This window comes from Mesocricetus auratus, unplaced genomic scaffold (assembly GCF_017639785.1).
Source record: "Mesocricetus auratus isolate SY011 unplaced genomic scaffold, BCM_Maur_2.0 Super-Scaffold_100006, whole genome shotgun sequence".
NCBI classification, from domain to species: Eukaryota; Metazoa; Chordata; class Mammalia; order Rodentia; family Cricetidae; genus Mesocricetus; species Mesocricetus auratus.
In genome coordinates, this window is record NW_024429190.1 from 71,092,581 (window position 1) to 71,111,315 (window position 18,735).

The 18,735-nt window shown below is 42.6% G+C and overlaps 1 protein-coding gene across 1 annotated transcript in view; it reads left to right on the forward strand.

Moving 5' to 3' along the window:
- Fras1 (Fraser extracellular matrix complex subunit 1) overlaps window positions 1-18,735 on the forward strand; it is a 400,187-nt gene that overhangs the window by 300,737 nt on the left and 80,715 nt on the right. The window contains exons 36-42 of the mRNA XM_040747451.1: window positions 2,616-2,747; window positions 3,816-3,941; window positions 6,105-6,352; window positions 11,582-11,730; window positions 11,900-12,062; window positions 13,576-13,711; window positions 17,674-17,864. Of these exons, the coding sequence (XP_040603385.1) occupies window positions 2,616-2,747; window positions 3,816-3,941; window positions 6,105-6,352; window positions 11,582-11,730; window positions 11,900-12,062; window positions 13,576-13,711; window positions 17,674-17,864 (1,145 nt within the window). The remainder of the gene's footprint in view (window positions 1-2,615; window positions 2,748-3,815; window positions 3,942-6,104; window positions 6,353-11,581; window positions 11,731-11,899; window positions 12,063-13,575; window positions 13,712-17,673; window positions 17,865-18,735) is intronic.

Consider the following 18,735-nt stretch of genomic DNA (forward strand, 5'->3'; position numbering starts at 1 on the left):
TTAACTTTTAAACCAGCTGTTCAACTGGGATTAACCATTGTGTCAGAACCAACCATCCTTGGATCCTGCGATACTGCGTATGGGGAGAAATCTTGGTAGGACAGAAAACTCTTCCCCAAACTGCCCTGCATTTCCTTCTCTTTGAGGGGAAAAATTGTGCGGCAAGTTTCAGTGTTGCACCACAGTTGTATGAACCAACTGTCAGCTCATCCCTAGGGAATGGCCTGCAGGTTACACATGTAATCAGTATGCACAAGCGAATCAATTCACAATAAATGTCGTCTTAGGTATTACCTAGCAGAGTTCTGAAGATGGGTCTCGTTTCCAGCATTTTCAAGCTAACAATCCTGCAGGCTGCATCCACGTAGCCCTGGAAAAGGGCAGAGCAGTATTTAAGTTCCTGACTTGCAGTATGGTATAGTGTTGTGTTCTGAGGTATAAGTGGGTAGGTCATGAAAAGCAATGAAATAGCATGCCTCATTCTTTTGACCAGAAGGCTTGAGTAGGTGGAGGGTCAATAGTTAACTTGTCCAGGACCTGAAATTAAATGACCCTTGAGCTTTCATAAGGCTAAAAGAATGGGCCTTGGGCTGACCTTAAACTATCTGTTTTCAGGGGGAGGAGGGTTCTGTTTTTGGAGAAATGTTTTTACAATCCAGTAGGAAGGCAGTCACCTCTTTGAAAGAAGTTTTGTGACAGAACTTTGAACTGGACAGATAATGAACTAAATCAGTAGCCAGCCCAAACTCTGACCTGAACCCACGGAATGAGGGTGAATGGCTCACTGTGGTTCGTCTGATGAGAACAGAAAGTCTATGCACCTGACTTGACCGGCTTTGTGATAAGCACAGGCCCTCTGCAGAGCAGTTCCAGGCAAGGAGCACACGTCAGGCAAATGGGACCCGCAGGAAGCATTTAACCCAAATAAGCAGTGTGACTGTTTCTTAGAAACAGTCCTTAAGCGAGGGAAGATGTGCAGTTCTTAATATTTTATTGGCAGTTTTGCATTTGATTTCAAAACACTACAACCATGTGACATGGTTTCTAATTATATACTATTTGCTGATAGATAGCTTTCTGCCCCTTAAGAGGCAATGATGTGTTGGTGACAGTGAACAGCTGTGGTCCAAAGCTCTTGTACTGTTAGCCTTCGCTTTCTTCCTCTGTGTAGGGATGTTGAAATCTCCCTGAGCGTTTTCTCTTTAAAGGTAAAACCAATGGGAGCAATAGCAAATGTAGCTGTAGTTTCATAACTTTCTTTTCTTTAAACACAGAGATTTCTGTTGTGCACTTCTAGAGGGCCTTGAGTCCACTAAAATTAACAGAAGAATGTATGTTTGTCCACAGCCTTCAAAGATAAGAATTACCCACTCTCTATTTTTGATCAAGGAGGAGATTAAACACACACAAAGAAACAGTACAATATATATTTTTGACACTTTACTAAAATGACCAGAGACGTAAAACCTTCATTTTCATGTGGGTTTTATATTCTGTCTTTCCAAGGGCCTGTTTGGGCCTTCTCTATGATAAACATGAATGGTGTTGTGTAAAGTCTGTCATTTAAATCTGTCTCAAGGACAAGACAGACCTAAGGCTACCCTGGTGAGCCAGTCATTACCCCTGAGCCATGCTTTACACTGTTTAAGATTCCTGCCAGCATGCTGCCAAGTCCAGAAGAAGAAAAAGAAACCAGTTTCCTATCACTGAACCATCTGCAAGTAAAAAGTCATTGAAAATAATCGACAATGCCGTTTTCTCAGTATCCATGGTAGATAGCACACGGGTGTTACCAGTATCCACTACACCTGGGTTTAGGGAGTGGAGTTATGGGAGAGACAGAAATGAGAGTCAAGGGGTAGACGATTCTGCTTTCATTTCCCGTGGAAGCCCAGGGAAAGAAAGCAGAAGGTCACTATTTTGAATGGTGTCTTCTATTTATGGTCACTGTCAGAAGGACAGGGTAAAGTGGATCTGTGCTGTGACAGACATGGACAAAAGTTCTGTCCTTCCAAAGAAATAATATGAAGCAGAATCACTCCCAAAAAAAGTTCTTAAAAGAAAGTGTTATTTCTGGGATAATGAAGGAATGAATTGATTCAAAGAACCTTTCCACAAATAAAAGTCTTTGCTGGCACCACGTGAGAACTTTAACCTCAGCACTTGTGTGGTTGAGAGCAGGAGTTCAAGCTTATACCTGGCTGTGAAGTCAGTTGGAGTTCAGGCCGAGCTATGTGAAATCCTGCAGGGAGCTTTCGTTTTTTTCAAATGTTTATTTTACCTTACTTCCCGCTAATGAGCCTCAAAATCACTTCGTGAGAATACCTTTTAAAAAAAAACTTTGTTAAAAAAAGTTTAACTTATAAATAAATGAATATTCACACTCTTTTAGAAAAGTTAAAGAACTTCTTTGCCGTTGTGAACTCTCGTCCTTTACCTTAGGTAGACTTGTCCATCGTTGTTACTCTTACCTATTTTAAGCATCTCAACAAGTCAGTAAATATTGGTGGAAATAGGGTAAAGGTGCCCAGACTGTAAGCTGATTTATATTTGCATGTATGTACTCAATCATGTGTGTGTGTGTGTGTGTGTGTGTGTGTCTTTACTCTTCCTAGTTTCTGACGGACAGCACACGAGTCCAGAGATGGCCCTCACCATTCACTTACTTCCCTCTGATCAGCAACCACCAGCATTTCAGGTCAGGGCGCCTCTGTTGGAGGTTATCCCTGGAGGCCGCACCTCTCTAGGTAAGACCTGGGGGCCTGAGAGAAGTATAGCTCTGGAAATAGGACTGTATAATAGCAGCAGTCCTATGGAAACTTCCTGGTGACTGCCAAACCCAGTGACCCCCTCTTCTAAAGGTTTGTCCCCTCCCACATCCATCCATCCTCCTGCCCGTCCTTATGCAAATCAAAGCAGCACTGAGAGGAGGAAGTAGACCCTTCAGAGGCCAGCCTTGTGATGAAATGCTACCCGAATTTATTTCCCAGCCTCCTAGAGTTTGATTTGTTATCCTTGCTATGATATAAAGTAACAGATCTGAGAAGAGAGTCAAGGGAGCAGGAGTGAGTGACTGCTTCTGGTTTCTGTTTAGGAAGTGACAGGGCACAAAAGTAAACGATCATAATGACCTTCAGAAGCTGTGAGGAGCTCTGGCTACCCATCTCACGCATGGTTTTAATTCTTTCTAAATGCACTTACTCTTTACAGTTTGCTGATTCTTTTACCGAGGGCATTTTTTTATTAGTGATTTGTAATATATGTACTCTGTGGATACCTGTGTGTTTTCCACGTGTGGCTTTTGTCCTGAAGTTAATTATATAATTTCTATAATTAGATCAAAAATTATTTATAAGCAATCTTATAAATGAGTTATATAGACACTGGTGAAAGTTGGTTTTAGTCTATCCATTGCTTTCTCAATGGCTGGAGCAGCTATCTTGAAACTTGGTTATTCCAGTAGATTTAGGAAAATAAGAGAAGTAAGATGGACAGAAAGACCAGTTCATGGGATGTTTCTGAAAGACGCCAGTTAGGACAAAACCTGCTGGTGGCCTTTGGTGCTTGCCCTCATTTGTCTGGAAGCAAGGAATATTCTGCATTCTGAGCTACCTACTCATAAGGGAGCTTTAAGACAACTTGCTTTTAACTGCTGGGTTGGCTGCATTCGTTTTCTGTTCTCTTTCACTCATAATTATACCTTACTTTATGATTATGGTTTACTCATCATGGGGTCTGCAACCTGGCCTGTGGTGTTAATCTGTAGAAGCACGCAGTTGTCCTGCAGCCAGCCCCTCCCCCTCTCCTTTCTGCAGGCCTGCAGTTGATAGTAAGAGATGCTCAGATGGTACCAGAAGAACTCTTCTTCCAGCTTCAGAAGCCGCCACAGCATGGCTCTCTCCTGAAGTCCACAGCAGAGTCCTCGGGGCCCATGGCTGCAGGTAGCTGCGTCCTCTGTACCTGGCGTGCTAGGGGGACTTTATAGTTTTTTAGCCTATACAATTAGTTTTATGTGACTCAGAAAAGAGGGATAATGCCTATGGGGGGATAAAATAGAGGAAAGACGTTCTTGACCCAGACATTAGAATTTTTCCTCTGCCGCTCGTCCTCCACCCCTCATCTGCAGCTGAGATTGGCAAGTGAGCCTCCACTCCACCTGGCTGCCTCACAGAGGCTAATACGTTCTCTTAATTCCATATGCGTATCTTTATAATATTTGTCCAAGACTCTGGTAGCTTTATTGCCATGTTTCTTCACTCATTAAAGAAAGGACAAACTTTAAAATGTTATCTAAACCGTGTAACAGTGTGGCAGTGTAGTCAGCTTTTTTAAGTGGCATTTGTTGTGCCCTCCTGGGTTATAACTAATATATATTGGGGCTGAGCATTGGCTCAGCAGTTAAGAGCACTGGCTCCTCTTTTAGAGCACCCAGGTTCAGATCCCAGCAGCCACATGGTGGCTCACGGCCTTCTATACCTCCAGATCCAGGTCTAGTGCACTCTGCTGACATTCCGAGGCACCAGGCACAGACATGGTGCACATCCATAGTTACAGGCAAAACATTCATACGCATAAAATAAATCTAAAAGTAATTTAAATTCATATTGATTACATAGGCAGTATAGAAAAGCACACACAAAAAAACATCAAAATCTGGTGTTTTATTTAAATGGTGAGCCCTTATATACTAAAATGAATATTCTCTCTTCTGAAGTTATTATCGAGGAATGCCATGTCTCATTTTCATAATCTTTGCTTTCCTTAATCTTTGAGATAGCTGCCTTTTAGAGGCGTAGTAATCCATTCTGAATTTCCCTGGTGTGGTAAATCTTTGCCCATAAATGCAGATTAAATGTATAAAGAAATAGCTAATAGGCCCTTGGGAGCCACGGAGGTGATGCTTTAGGGTAGTGAGGAGGAAGCATGGTTAGGACAGGAGGCGTGTGAGACCCCAGCCACGGCCCCTTTCCTCAGGGCTGCCTTTAACCGGCGCTTTCTTGCTCTGTCCCCTGGTGTTGCACTTAGCCTGCCCTGTGTCTGACAGATGACATCCGAAGGTGTTTGTAAAGAGTTAACACCTATTTTTAGGTGCATCACCTATCAGCCTTAGTGAAGTCAAGCACTTAGGGCATAGAAAGTAAATTCTTCAGTCTCAGCACAGGCTACTCCTCATTATAGCAAGGAATCTCCAAAAGATATAACTGGGAACAACACCCCAGGAGTCTATTTCCTCAGTGTTTTCTGTGGGATCATGATGTCCATGACTAGCGACATGCTTCATTAAATAAAAAAAGAAAAGAAAGAAAGTTCCATGGCTCAAAAACTTTGAGCGACTTTAAATATATGTGGATTACATTTTCTAAAATTCTGATCAAATTTATAATTAAAAATGTACATTTGAATTGCATTAATTCCTCTTTAACACAAACCTCTGTGATCATAAAACTTCCCACACTGCCTGTTGTTTCGATTCTGATGTGTTACAGAGTAGTGCTCTGAGCTATGCAATTTGCACTTTTAACACCAAGGAACAACTCCTATCCCATGCTAGTGTTCCAAATGAGGGCCTTGCACGTGCTAAACGAGTGCTCATTCACTGAACTCTCAGTTCTATTTCCACATTTTTAATTAAAAAACTTAAACACCCAAATTAAAATAGTGACTCTAATGGGTCAAAGAGTACTGTCTCCTTTCTTAAGTCTTCAAGACTCTAATTCAAGATTAGATTATTCAGAGGAGCCATCAAGAAGAATGTAAGTGTGTTCTTTGTTTTTCTAGAACTGTGAGTGATGGCTGTTCTCCCAGGGCCTGACTTTAATTCACTATGATTTAGAGCCTTTAAAAACAAAATACAACAAGGCTATCACCCAGAATAATTAGCTACCTTGAGAAGTGTGGAGGGACAGGCTAACCCACCCTTCCTCCAGGGTGACAGAGGGAATCGGAATCCCAAGCTGGGTAGATGGTTAGACTAATTAGCTTGTCCCAGAGTTTATGATTCTACATGCACTTTGAAATCCAGAAAACAAAGGTGCCGGATAAACGAGAAGTATTATTGCCAGAAGTCACTGGCTTACAGTTTGGCTGTGTTTCATTCTTGGTAGGTGACACTTTCACATACAGTGAAGTTGAGAGAAATGCTCTACAGTACGTACACGATGGGTCCTCTGCCTGGGAGGACAGCATGGTGATCTCAGTCACAGATGGCCTGACGGTGACAACATCAGAAATAAAAGTGGGCGTGTCCCCATCAGAGAACCGAGGGCCTCGGCTGGCCCCAGGTTCCTCTCTGAGCCTGACTGTTGCTAGTCAACGGACTGCTGTAATCACCAGGTCAAACCTCGCCTATGTGGTAAGTTCTGGCATTTACTCTCTTGCTCTCTGCACTTCTGGCTGGCCCACCTAGGAAGCTGCACCACGGCTGGGTACTTGAGACAGCAGGCAGAAACAGTGTAAAAGACTCTCTTCTTAACGTCCCTGGTATTCTCTTTGGAGTCACTGCACAACCTGACCTCGCCCAGTGTCTCTGCAGTAGACAAGTGAATGTTTATCTCTGTTGAGGGCTGAGGCAATGGCTCAGTGAAAAAAAGCACTTGTTGCACGAATGTGAAGGATGGAGCTCAGATCCGCAGGACCCATGTCGAAGCCATGTGGGCACAGCAGCCAGGCTGGGATCTCAGCGCTCAGGAGGGAGAAGAGCTCCTAGATTAGCTAGCTCAATTAGCTGAATCAGTTAGCTTGGTCTAGCAAGAGACCTTGCCTCAGATGATCAAGAAAGACCCCAGACATCATATCTGGCCTCCACATGCTTCTGTACACACGCGTGGACATGCACACATATACATGTACACCATGGACACACACACAAAGAAGGAAAAACTTAAGATGAAAATACTGGGACCGATCAAGGGCTTGTAATTGTCAAAATGCAGCTATTCCCTTGTTATAAAAGCTCCAATTCCGTTGTTTTGAGAGTGGAGGTCTACTGGGAATTTTAGGAAAAGAACAACTGGGAATTTGCCTGGCCAGCAATGAAGAGGTAATGGCTGATCCTGGCTTCTTGAGAGAAAGGTGACTGTCTCCAGCTTGCTCTTGTCCAGTCTAGGCAGAATACAAGGGCTCCCCAACCCCCTTGGTAGTACATCTCTGTAGATTTCCTAGGCCAGGCTATTGGCCTGCTGGCCATGCCCAACCCTAAGAGCAGAGTAGTTGAGGAGGAGGGAGAACCAAAGACAGTGGGGACTTCCCCTGTGTCTGGCTCAAACTTGATTAAGTGATCTTAGTAATTAAACTCATCTGCCTTCTTTGATTCTGCATCTGGGGCAAAGGATAATGAGGATAATTAATTTTATTTTGCAGTTATATATGTTGTAAAGACATGACGACTGTCTATATAAACATAATGATGATTAGTTGTTATGCTTTGAAAGGAAGGATAATTATTTGAATGGTAATCATTCTTCATATTCAATTTTTTCTTCCAGTGAACAACCTGTCCCTGCCCCTCATTTTTAAACACCTTGTGGTTTAAGTTATCCTTTTCACCAGACAGTGGTGGCACATGCTTTTAATCCCAGCACTTAGGAGGCAGAGGCAGGTGGGTATCTGTGAGTTCAAGGCCAACGTTGTCTACAAAACAAGTTCCAGGACAGCCAGGGCTACAGAGAGAAACCCTGTTTCAAAAAACAAAACAAACAAAATTTTCCTATTCTGGGCTAAAGACTCTCACTGTAAAGTCCAGGTCCAAACAGTAGGCTCTAGACAAAGCACAACAGATTGTTTTCTTCTTTAAGCTGTCTTTTCTTAAAGGATAAGAAAGCAGACACCACTGGAATCCTCTTGTGGGTACACTACAGTCTCAGCAATGTTCTGATAGTGTTTAATTGGCAGATTGTTTTTATCATATGTCATGATCCTTTGATCCTGTGAAAGTCATAATTTTGTGAAAATGTGTGAATTCGGATTTAATCGGTACATTGCCAGGCTTGGGAAATGTTTGGCAGACCGAGATAGCTCTCCAGGAAGAGTACCTACCCATTAACCATCCATTATGAGTTGCCCATCAGAATATGAAATCCTTGGCAACTGAACGTATATTTTCAAAAACTTATTGAATGTGAATTTACCCAGCAGAGCAGAAAGGGTTCAGGAAACTCTTCTAGCCTGCTGAAAGTGCAGCATGGTGTGCGTTCTTGAAGACTTGAAATGCTGAAGATCTGGGTAATGGAAAAGCCATCTGAAATGGTGGTCATAAGTGGGCCTCTTGAAGACTTGAAATGTTGGAGATCTGGGTAATGGAAAAGCCATCTGAAATGGTGGTCATAAGTGGGCCTCTTGAAGACTTGAAATGCTGGAGATCTGGGTAATGGAAAAGCCATCTGAAATGGTGGTCATAAGTGGCCGAGTACAGCAATGAACAGCAGCCAAGTCTCCTTGTCATTACAGTATGGGCACCAGAGGAAGATGAGAGGGTGCTGGGGTAAACCAAAGCAAAAGTGGGATCCTGCATGGTTCCTCTGTCAGGCTACTTTATTTTCCAGTCTCAGACAGGGCCTCAAACTAGGTAGATACCCCAGGATGATCTTGAACGGCTGGTCATTTCCTGGTTCTACTTCCCAAGTGCTGGGATTATGGGTGCCTAATACAACACTTTTTGTATGCCACACGCCTGTATGCAGTGCCAGGGATCAGGACTTCATACATGCTAGGCAAGCACTCTGCCAAATAACACCCCCACCCCCCCACACGCCAGCTCCCTTAGTACATGTGGGTTCTAGAGTCTGAATTGATAAGCTTTAATTTTCTCTTGTCTCCCTAGATAGAGTAGAATGGTCACTGACGATTGTTTAAACACTCTTGCTTCATTTTTTCTTGTTTGTAATATAAGAAGGACAAGCTTAATATTAAACACGAATAGCATTTCTATATACCATCCAAAACTGAAATAATTCAACATATGATATGTTAATGTTATTACATGTAGGTATCTGGGAATCAATTTTAACAAAATATATGTAACTTCCAGGGAAAAATCCAAGTTCTAACTAGCTATGTAGAAAACCCAAATGAATCTCCTGATAAAGAAATAAAAGTAAAGGAGGAGACAAGGAAGGGACCATGGTGGACCACACCTCTGATCTCAGTACTTACAATTCTTGGTAGGAGAGTAGGAGGCTCTGGAGTTTAAAGTCGACCTGGGTTACATTTTTTAAAAAGTGTCTGTAAAATATAAAAAGAAAAGGAAGGAAATAAGAGAAATCCCCCAAAACTAGAGGTTTTTTTATACCCCAAATATTCTTTCAAGTAATGTATCAGTCCATATTTGAAAATTCAAGCTGGGAGTGGTGGTGCATACCTTTGATCCCAGCCCTTGGGAGGCAGAGGCAAGTGGATCTGTGAGTTCGAGGCCATCCTGGTCTACAGAGTGAGTTACAAGACAGCCAGAGGTATACAAAGAAACCCTGTCTCGAAAAATCAAAAATAATAACAAAGGAAGAGAGAAACAAAATTAAGAATGATTAAAGGGGCCAAGGCAGGATAATAAAAAAAGTGCATATAACTTAATTGTGTGTGTGTGTTCCTGTGTGTTTGTGTGCCTGTGTATGTATGTGTGAACATGTGGAGACCAGAAGACAACATTGAGTATTGCTGTTTTTATTTGAGACAGTGTCTCTCACTCATCTAGGACTCTACAAGTCGGCTAGGCTGGCTGGCTGGAGTCTGTCTGTCTGTCTGTCTGCCTGTCTGTCTACCTCCTCGACACTGGGATTACAAGCATGTGCCACCAAATCTGACTTTCTTTAGCATGGGTTCTAGGGATCAAACTCAGGTTGGCAAAGCAAACTAAGCTATCTGTCCAGCCCTAAAATTAATTATTATCTAATTCTCATGTTGAGTGATAGGCTCATGGATGGATATATGTGAACTCTATAAGTATAAATATTTGCTATAGCTACATATCTCATGTTAATTTATTTAGAATTAATAAGAAGAATAAAATAAAGATAAAAATTCATCCAAAATGAACATGAAGGTCTTTGAACAGGGAAATTACATGAGAACATGATCTGTTTTCTTATGCATTTTAATGAACTCCCAATCTCTGGTCTGATCTAAAATAGTGATTTTTTTCCCCCAGATTATGAGCTGGTATTTTCAGAAGAAGAAAACAATAGCTGATTTCTCACATTTGAAACCTAGAAATTTTTTGAAAATTAGAGTATAATAAAATTATGCCTGGCACAAAATAAGCATCTCTTAGCCAGATTTGCCAGTGTTTGAGTGAGACTGACACTCTTTATTCTAAGAATCAGGTACCCTGTCCTTGCTGTTCTCACATCTCAGAAGAGGGTTCCTGAACATTCTCTAGTCTTTGCAAGATCGACCTCAGTGAGAACTGAGGAATAGTAGGCGGTAACTCTTTGGAAACCAATGGTTGTTATTTAACCCCCACATGAAGAAAGGACAAGACAGTAGGATTCCACATGTGTAGGAAATCTTGTGACTCTCACTGCCTCTGTGTGCTCCTGTTCCCGTCTGGGCTGGTGTCAGCGAGCTGACGCAGTTCTGTGATGCTGCACTGAGGATTCTAACTGCAAACGGAAAGAAGGCTGCCCCAGGGATGGACATGACAAGCACCGGACCTTGCCTGCCTGCCCACCTCATATTTGCTCATGTTTCCTTTCCCATCCCTCACTGGCTGCACGGTGTAGCCAGGAAGACTTGCATTTGACAGTAAAATTGATCATGCAACATTTGCTTTCATTGTTGCTGCAATAAAACAGTGTCCCCATTTTCACAGTGAACTCCTTTAAAAGACAGATGACCCAGGGAAACTCCAAAAGGACATTGCCTGCCTCCTAGAATTTTCCAAAAATATTCTTGAAGAAAGGGGAAATGGCTTATGAAGCTTCTCTGTTATTGTTGGTGTAGACACACAGAAAGCTGATTTTACTTCTCAATAAACAATAGAGCAAAAGGAAATGTTCTTTGTTACGATTTAAGCGTCCTAGGCAGTGAGGATCCACTGATTCAGTCACCACAGAAGGAAACCCACAGGACCTCCTATATTCTTTTGTTAATCCAAATTTTTGTCACATTGGCATTACTTGGAGTGAATCATTGGCTAAGCAAATTCTGTTCCACAGAGTTTTGTCATTGTAGAGTGTATTATATACTGAAATGGAACTTTGCATATTTCTATAATGCAAAGTGTTCTTGAAGACTGCAGAAGAAGCCTCCTCCTGTGTTTATAGAATGACAAGTTAGAGCTGGCCATCTTCTCTTCTGTACTATCTACATGTAATAAAAGCAGACCCTTATGACTCTTACAGAACCAATAAAACATCCCTTTGTTTTACTCCCTATACTATAAGCGCATTTCCCCACCATTACCTTGAACCATTTTTCCAAGAAAACATTATACCAGAGGCATTTGAAGAGGGATAAGGACTGAACTTTTGTGGAGTTGAGAGTACTGTTGCTTTATGATAGGTGGCTGCTGCCTTTAGCATGGGGGAAGTGAGCCCCTGTGGTCTCTGCAAACTTGTATTCATATCCTGACTCATATTTGCCTGATTAGGACGATTCTTCCCCTGACCCAGAGATCTGGATTCAGTTAAGTTCTCTGCCCATGTATGGTGTGCTCTTAAAGACCTCGGGACCGGATGTGGAAGAGCTCACGGAGGGTCTCAGTTTCACCATGGAGGATATCAACAGCAAGAATATTAGGTATGTAAGTAAGCACCGCAGAGTCTTTGGAAGGTGTTTTAAGAATTGCAGTAAACAACTGCCTGTAGCTCCTTCAAAGAATGCCTGGTTCCTGATCTTGTTTTTATACGACGGTACAATCCTTTCACCTGTCAGGGTGACTCAGCCTGCATTCTCCCGTGTCCTATAGATACTCAGCTGTGTTTGAGACGGAAGAGCCCCTGGTTATGGATAGCTTCCACTTCTCTGTCTCAGACATGGACGACAACCGTGTGGACAACCAGGTCTTCACCATTACCATCACTCCTGCCAAGAGTCCGCCACACATCATTGCTTTTGCTGACCTTATCACGGTAAACAGCTCTCAGATCAATAAACATCCAGGGCTTGGGAGAGCTAGGATCCTTGGTGATGTAGCTAAAGGATTTCTGCCTAGCTGAGCTGTCAAGCTCTTCCCCTAAAGTATCTGGGCAGTGATAGCAGACTGTCTATGGCTGTTGTTGTAAATTTTTTTAAAAATATAAGAATAATTATATATGCAAAAAACTAGATCATTATATGTATGAGTTAATCAAAACACATACATCTGTGCATACTGGGAAGTATATTATATATGTGTATATCTGTATACACATATGTACTATATATATGTATATATATATATAACAATACTAGATATTATTGGCAATGGGAATAAAGCAGAAGTAGAGTATATCTTTGAGGATTTTAGTTGGTAACAACGAAAACACAGAAAGCTGACCCCACGTGAATCAAACAAATATTTATTACTATTAACAAAATTTAGAAATTGTGTATGTGAGAAGCAACATAACACATGTCTGTCACTGACATCAGCCGAGCCTGTACCAGCTTTGATATGTACTAACAGCCTGGCTTTGCAACATGAACTTAGTTCTTTCTAGCCTCCATTTCTTCCTTAAATATTGCAGCTTCTATTACATAAAGGATTTCTCTGGTGATTAATTGAATCTCAGGGGATTCATAAACAGTCATTTTCCTCCCCATGCCTCACATATGAGCAAGAGTGCCCAAACCTCGGCCTTCCCTGACTCTGTCACATACTTTAATATTGGTGAAACTGAGTCATTTCTAGATAGTTGTGATAGTCACCTTTTGTCACCTTTTCTACAACTTGGGGAAGTAACTTGAACCATCCTCAATCTCAGAGTCCCATTTTGTAATTTATAAGCCAGCCTACATCTAGCTAAGGGTTCAGAATGAAATGCCTTGACTGTTTCCATCAGGCAAGCAAAAATCATCAGGGCCAGACTGCAGAATTATATGTTATATATGTTAGTGCATCAAACCAGGCCCTGAGAGAAAAGGTTACTTCCAACAACCGCTTGTACATATACTGATTTATTTTCTTCTTTGACATTAAGATAAACATTAACTCAGGGATAGCTAGTCCCTTATTCCTACATCCCAATAAATACACAATGTGAAGGAATAAATGGGAGATGTATTCTGGATGGTACCGCCTATAGGACAGTCAACCTTGGGAATGTGAAGGAGGGCTGCATCTCTCATGCTCCAGCTGTGTCTGTAGAATTCTGATGCCCCAGGAACTTGTTGCGATGGCTGGTTAGAACTGCTCTATCGCCAGATTCATCACTGACTGAATGGAGTGCAATTCTCAGAAGAGACACACGGCCGAGGTGTCTTGAGTACAGCTTTGAGCGGTGCCGAAAGATTGGCCCTGCTTTGACAGCAGGCACCTCCCTCGTCTGCAGAGATCTGCCTCCCCCCGGCCCCCGACCGATGCTGGACAGTCACCCCAGGTGGCAGTTTCTGGTTTGCACCCCTGCTTCTGCAGGTCTGTAACTACATTCCTTTCTCCCTTAGGTTGACGAGGGAGGCAGGACACCGCTCTCCCTCCACCATTTCTTTGCTACTGATGATCACGACAACCTTCAGGGTGACGCTGTCATTAAACTAAGTGCTCTGCCCAAGTACGGCTGCATTGAGAACACAGGAACGGGTAAGCACGGTGGCTTTGCTGGGAAACTATTTCGGGTCTGGAAATGGGGGATAGTCTAATTAAACCTGGACATGGAGAATTAAAGTGAGATGGACCCATTTCGAGAAAATGGAGGGAAAGGTTTCTTCCATTTAAAGAAAAAGAGTGAGAAGAATACTACTTAACATTTTCTTTATGCCATGCATTTTTATGTATTAAAGACACATCAATAAACAAAACAGACAACCCTCTTTGCCTCCTTATTGACTGTACCCTAGCAGAGACAATGGTGTGCTAGAAAGTTAATAAATGCCAGGAAAAACTAGAGCAGAGTAAAGGAGTTTGGAGTGTGAGCTATGGGGGCAGAGGGGCTTACAAGTTGTATTCAGAATTAGGGGTCAAGAAAATAAAGATCCCTGTTCCTTTCCTTCAGATAAACCAAAGCTTGCGTCTCCGTTCCCTCTACGAACATGACATAAATTGAAATTCATGCTGTCTGTCCTTGACACCCTCTTCAGCGTCCCTCCCCTCCTCCATCTGCCCTAGACCACACTGGAGGTTATCGCACAAGGAGAGGCAAAAGCATGTGCAGTCCACAGGCCCCCAGAGACCTGCTGTGACTGGCAGCCCAGACAGCTCCTGCCGGTCTCTGAGCTGCAGCGTCTGCGGAGAGATTCCCAAGTGAACAAGTGCCAGTGCCGGGCTCTAATTGGCACGCAACCAGCAGCTCCCACAGACAGACCGTTGACGGCAGGTGTCTGTGTCCAGCATGGTGCCTGACACTCGAGCCCAGTAACCGGAAACTCAATTAGAATGGTCATGTTTTCCTATCAAAAGTCTTGGATCGTTTCCCTCTCTTGTCTTTCCGCGTGTGTACCCGCACCCGCAGGTTTGTTTATTGCATAATTAAGCTCCTTTCACCAAATGCTTGTGCTAGATACAATGTTAACACGAATGATGTTGACCCTGCCTGGAGTGGAGGACAGCTAGACTGATGAATTACATGATAAATGACGGAAAGGAGCAAAGCACTGAGGGCCTAGAACAAAGCAATTGCTTCAGCCTGAGAAGGCAGAAAAGGACAGGGTCACAGACAGTCTCTATGGGCAGAGGAAAAACGGCATCTCCTGCAGAGACAAGCGTGCATGGGTGAGGTGGGAAGTCATGAAAGGCCATTGCCCCTTACTACCTCTGCTCTCCATGTGGAAGCACATGAGGTGGCAGGTAGGCCACATTGGGGAGTAGAAGTCACAATTCTGGCAAGTCTCGGCTGCTCCAGAAAGTGATCCTCAACCTTTTATGTGCGTGAGCATTATCTGAAGGGATTGTGAAAACACGGGCAGAGCCCCAGAATTCCTGTTGAAAAGGTCGGTGTAGTCCATGAACTAATACTTTTTGCCACCCTGTGTGTGATGGTCATCATGGCTGCTGGCCCTATAACCACTAAGAGGTTCCTCATTCTCTAGTGGATGGGTATGAACCTAAGGAGAAAGAACAAACCCAAGGGCATGAAATAATTGCCCAGTTTATGTCAACTGAAGACGCTGCCCTTTCCTCTGTGGAGAAACCCAGTGCTTCAATTTTAAACCAAGTGTTTTGTTGGCTGATGAAACCAGCTACCTAAACTTAATTCCAGCCCATTGGAACATATTTTTAAACCTGGGAGAAGCAGCTCTTACTCTTTAACCAAGCAGAAGGGAGGACGGAATGATTACAGTGTTGGGTGTAGCATTGAAATCCATTTGGGAATGGCCTGATCAGGGCAAGACCCACTGAGTTGCTCTGGGGACATCTGCATTCCAGTGCTGAGGAAAGCAGGTGTCCAAGATGACAGCCAGGCTCATCAGGGGCTCTTTAATTTGTACCTAGGACATTCTGCTGAGGAAGGCAGGGAACGAGGGAATGCACATCAGTAATGCACAGCAAAAATAGAAAGTGCAGTTTTAAAACCTGGAAAGGTTGGTGCTTAAGGCTTCAGTGTCTGGCTCCCTGGATGGCCAACTAACTCTCCAACAGTTCTAAAAACAAGGCTCATTTTATTGTATATATTTTGAGGGATCATTTACTGAGGCTTTTCTTGACCCAGATAATAAAGCCACACATCCCAGTTTATAATGATCATTGAAGGGAGAAAGTAAAACTTGCAGGCATTCTCAGCAGGTTATTCTGGAAACCCTAATCTCTGTGTCTCAGGTATTACTGAGTCACTGCCTGCCTAGGTCTCTCTTGGCTTCAATTTTCTTTCTCTCTTTCAAACAAGTGTGAAAAACAAGCCAACAAAAGACATTTTAAGTCCTAGTCATTGTATTGGGGTACCAAGAGATGACACTGTCTAGAATCGGAAAGTCAGTGGCCTTTTTTTGGGAATCTGATGCTTACAAAGTGTCTTAGAGAAGAGAGAGAAGGAAGTGTCATAGAGAAGGAAACCATTTTTGTTTCCATATGGACAACCTCTACTTTGGAAATGTGTAGACACATTTTTTTCTCCACTCTAGAAGACTATGGTAGCAAGTTAAAAACCAATCAATTAGGAGAACCTGGATAGAATCAAGTACAGGCTAAGCCATCCATCGCTTGGACATTGCTTACTCTTCCCCTTGGCTCCTTGCAGCCTTTGTTGTTGGGTGAGAAGAGGAAGCAGCAAAGCACAGAACTTTGAGAGGTGCCACATGAGCATCTCACTCTCCGATTGTACCCCTATTGGTCAGCTTTCAGTTACTGTAACACACACCTAAGATAAGTCAACTTCTAAAGACAAGGTTTGCTTTACTCCTGAGGCTAGTGACAGCAGCCCTTGGTCAGTTGAACCCTTGCTGTGGTGATTCATCATAGATGGAATGGGACAGTAGAACAAAGCTCTCTCCTTTAGCCCAGGGTGTGTGTGTGTGTGTGTGTGTGTGTGTGTGTGTGTGTGTGAGAGAGAGAGAGAGAGAGAGAGAGAGAGAGAGAGAGAGAGAGAGAGAGAGAGAGACTATTTCCTAAAGGTTTTACACCACAGGCTGGAAACTACCCAAACTATAGCAGCACTTTGTCCCTGAAATGGACCTGAACACTTCCAAGTCTGTATGGTACCTAATTGTCATAACATCTACATGGTCTCTGGGCACCCAGTGGCCCTGGCATGCTATCCTATGGGCTGGGTTCTGACTGATGTATAGGTCCCCTCAAGAAAATGAGAAACCAGTCAAAGAGAAACAAAGGTTACAGTGGGGGGGGCTCACATTCTCAGTGGTATATCTACTGGTACCTCACCCCTTACTCAAGCAGTAATTAAATAAAATCTTCCTCTCCCCCCTTAAAATAACAACAACAAAAAAACCACATGAAAGTAGGAGGAGAAGAAGAAATTTTGGGGGAAGGGGAAGGATAAGAGGGATAATGGGAGAACTTTGATCAAAGATTATACATACATGCATGCATACATGCACACATATATAGATACATAAGTACACACATGAAATTATTAAAGAGTAAAGTTTAAAACAAGAAACTTGGAGTCAAATGGCAATGGACTGGAGGAGAGGTTCTAAACAGAATGGGTCATAGTTAACTTTTTCTTATGTAGAGAAATTGTTAACACTTGAAAGATATACCAGAGAGAATGGTTTTGAAACTGCTGAAGTTTACATTAGAATGCTGGTTGTCATGTTGCTGTTTACTCCCTGGTTTGTGGTATAAATGATTAGAAACCAACCACAGATTCTGTGATATGTAAAAGTTAAACAACTGAATGGTTTCAGGTGCATCATCTCATCTGATTCCCCGTAGAGACAGCGGGGCTGATATATCCATTTATAGGTGGAGGATGGTCTTGGAGACACCGACCAACCTAAGCCTTCCAGTTTCTGAGCTTCAGCTCTGTCCTAACTCTGCTCACAATCATACTTTTATCACATATTAATGACAGTGTCTTCTTTTCTAAATCAGCCCCATGATTGGGTATTCATCACTTGAGGTAAATGTTTTCTCTTGATATTACGCAGGGGATCGCTTTGGCCCGGGAGCTACGAGTGACCCAGAGGCATCATTCCCTATCCAAGATGTCCTGGAAAACTACATTTACTACTTTCAGAGTGTTCATGAAAGCATCGAGCCAACTCATGATGTGTTCAGTTTTTATGTGAGTGATGGAAGCAGTCGCTCTGAAATTCACAGCATCAATATCACCATTGAGGTAAAGACTATAGATGTTGGGGATTAAGCCTTCAGCCACACAATATCTCACTCTTAAAAGAGCAGTCCTTAAACTCACTCTTCAACAAGCTGTCCTTATATCGACTCACAAGCGAGGGGTTGGATGTGACCTTTTACTTTAAATATCAGTTTTAACACATAACCCTGACCTTCTGGAAACATATGAAATCATAGTTGGCATTTGGGGAAGATCAGGGTTGAAAATCTGAACTTCTATTTTAGGAGAAAATGTATTTGTTCTGGGTAAGACAGTTTGGAGGAATCACAGAAGCCTCGCCATTCCCAGATTTAGATGAAAATTAACATATGCCCATTTTTCTCTGACATTATCTCATGTGGGTCTGCATACATTCTTGCCTTTTTTTAAAAAAAATCATGTAACTATAACATCAAAGAAATTTGATCCCCAATCCTGCACTTATTTTCATTGAGAAACTATTATGATTGTCTTGCTTTATGATATCAAGGAGAGGGAGAAAGAAATAAAAATCTCAGAATTGAATGTCCTGTTAATGCAGAAATACTAAGATACACAAAATAGGGATATTCTATGATATTTTATTGAGAGAGAAATCACTTACATGAAAAGCCAAAAAAGTCGATCACCAAAGGTCCCCATACTGGTCTCCAGGCTACAACCAGAACCCAAAGAGAGAGAGTCTCCTCCCCTTAGCTCTTTTTGTCCCCTGTACGTTCTAGGTACCTGTGAACACACCCAAACGGGTGTGGTCAGGGCTATGGGTATGTAGACTTCTTCCTGCACCCTGTGCCTTGGGAAAATAAGGTGTGTGGAACTTTCAGAAACTATAAAGTTCAGGGGCAAAGCAGGGCTGGGAGGCAGCATTAGAAGC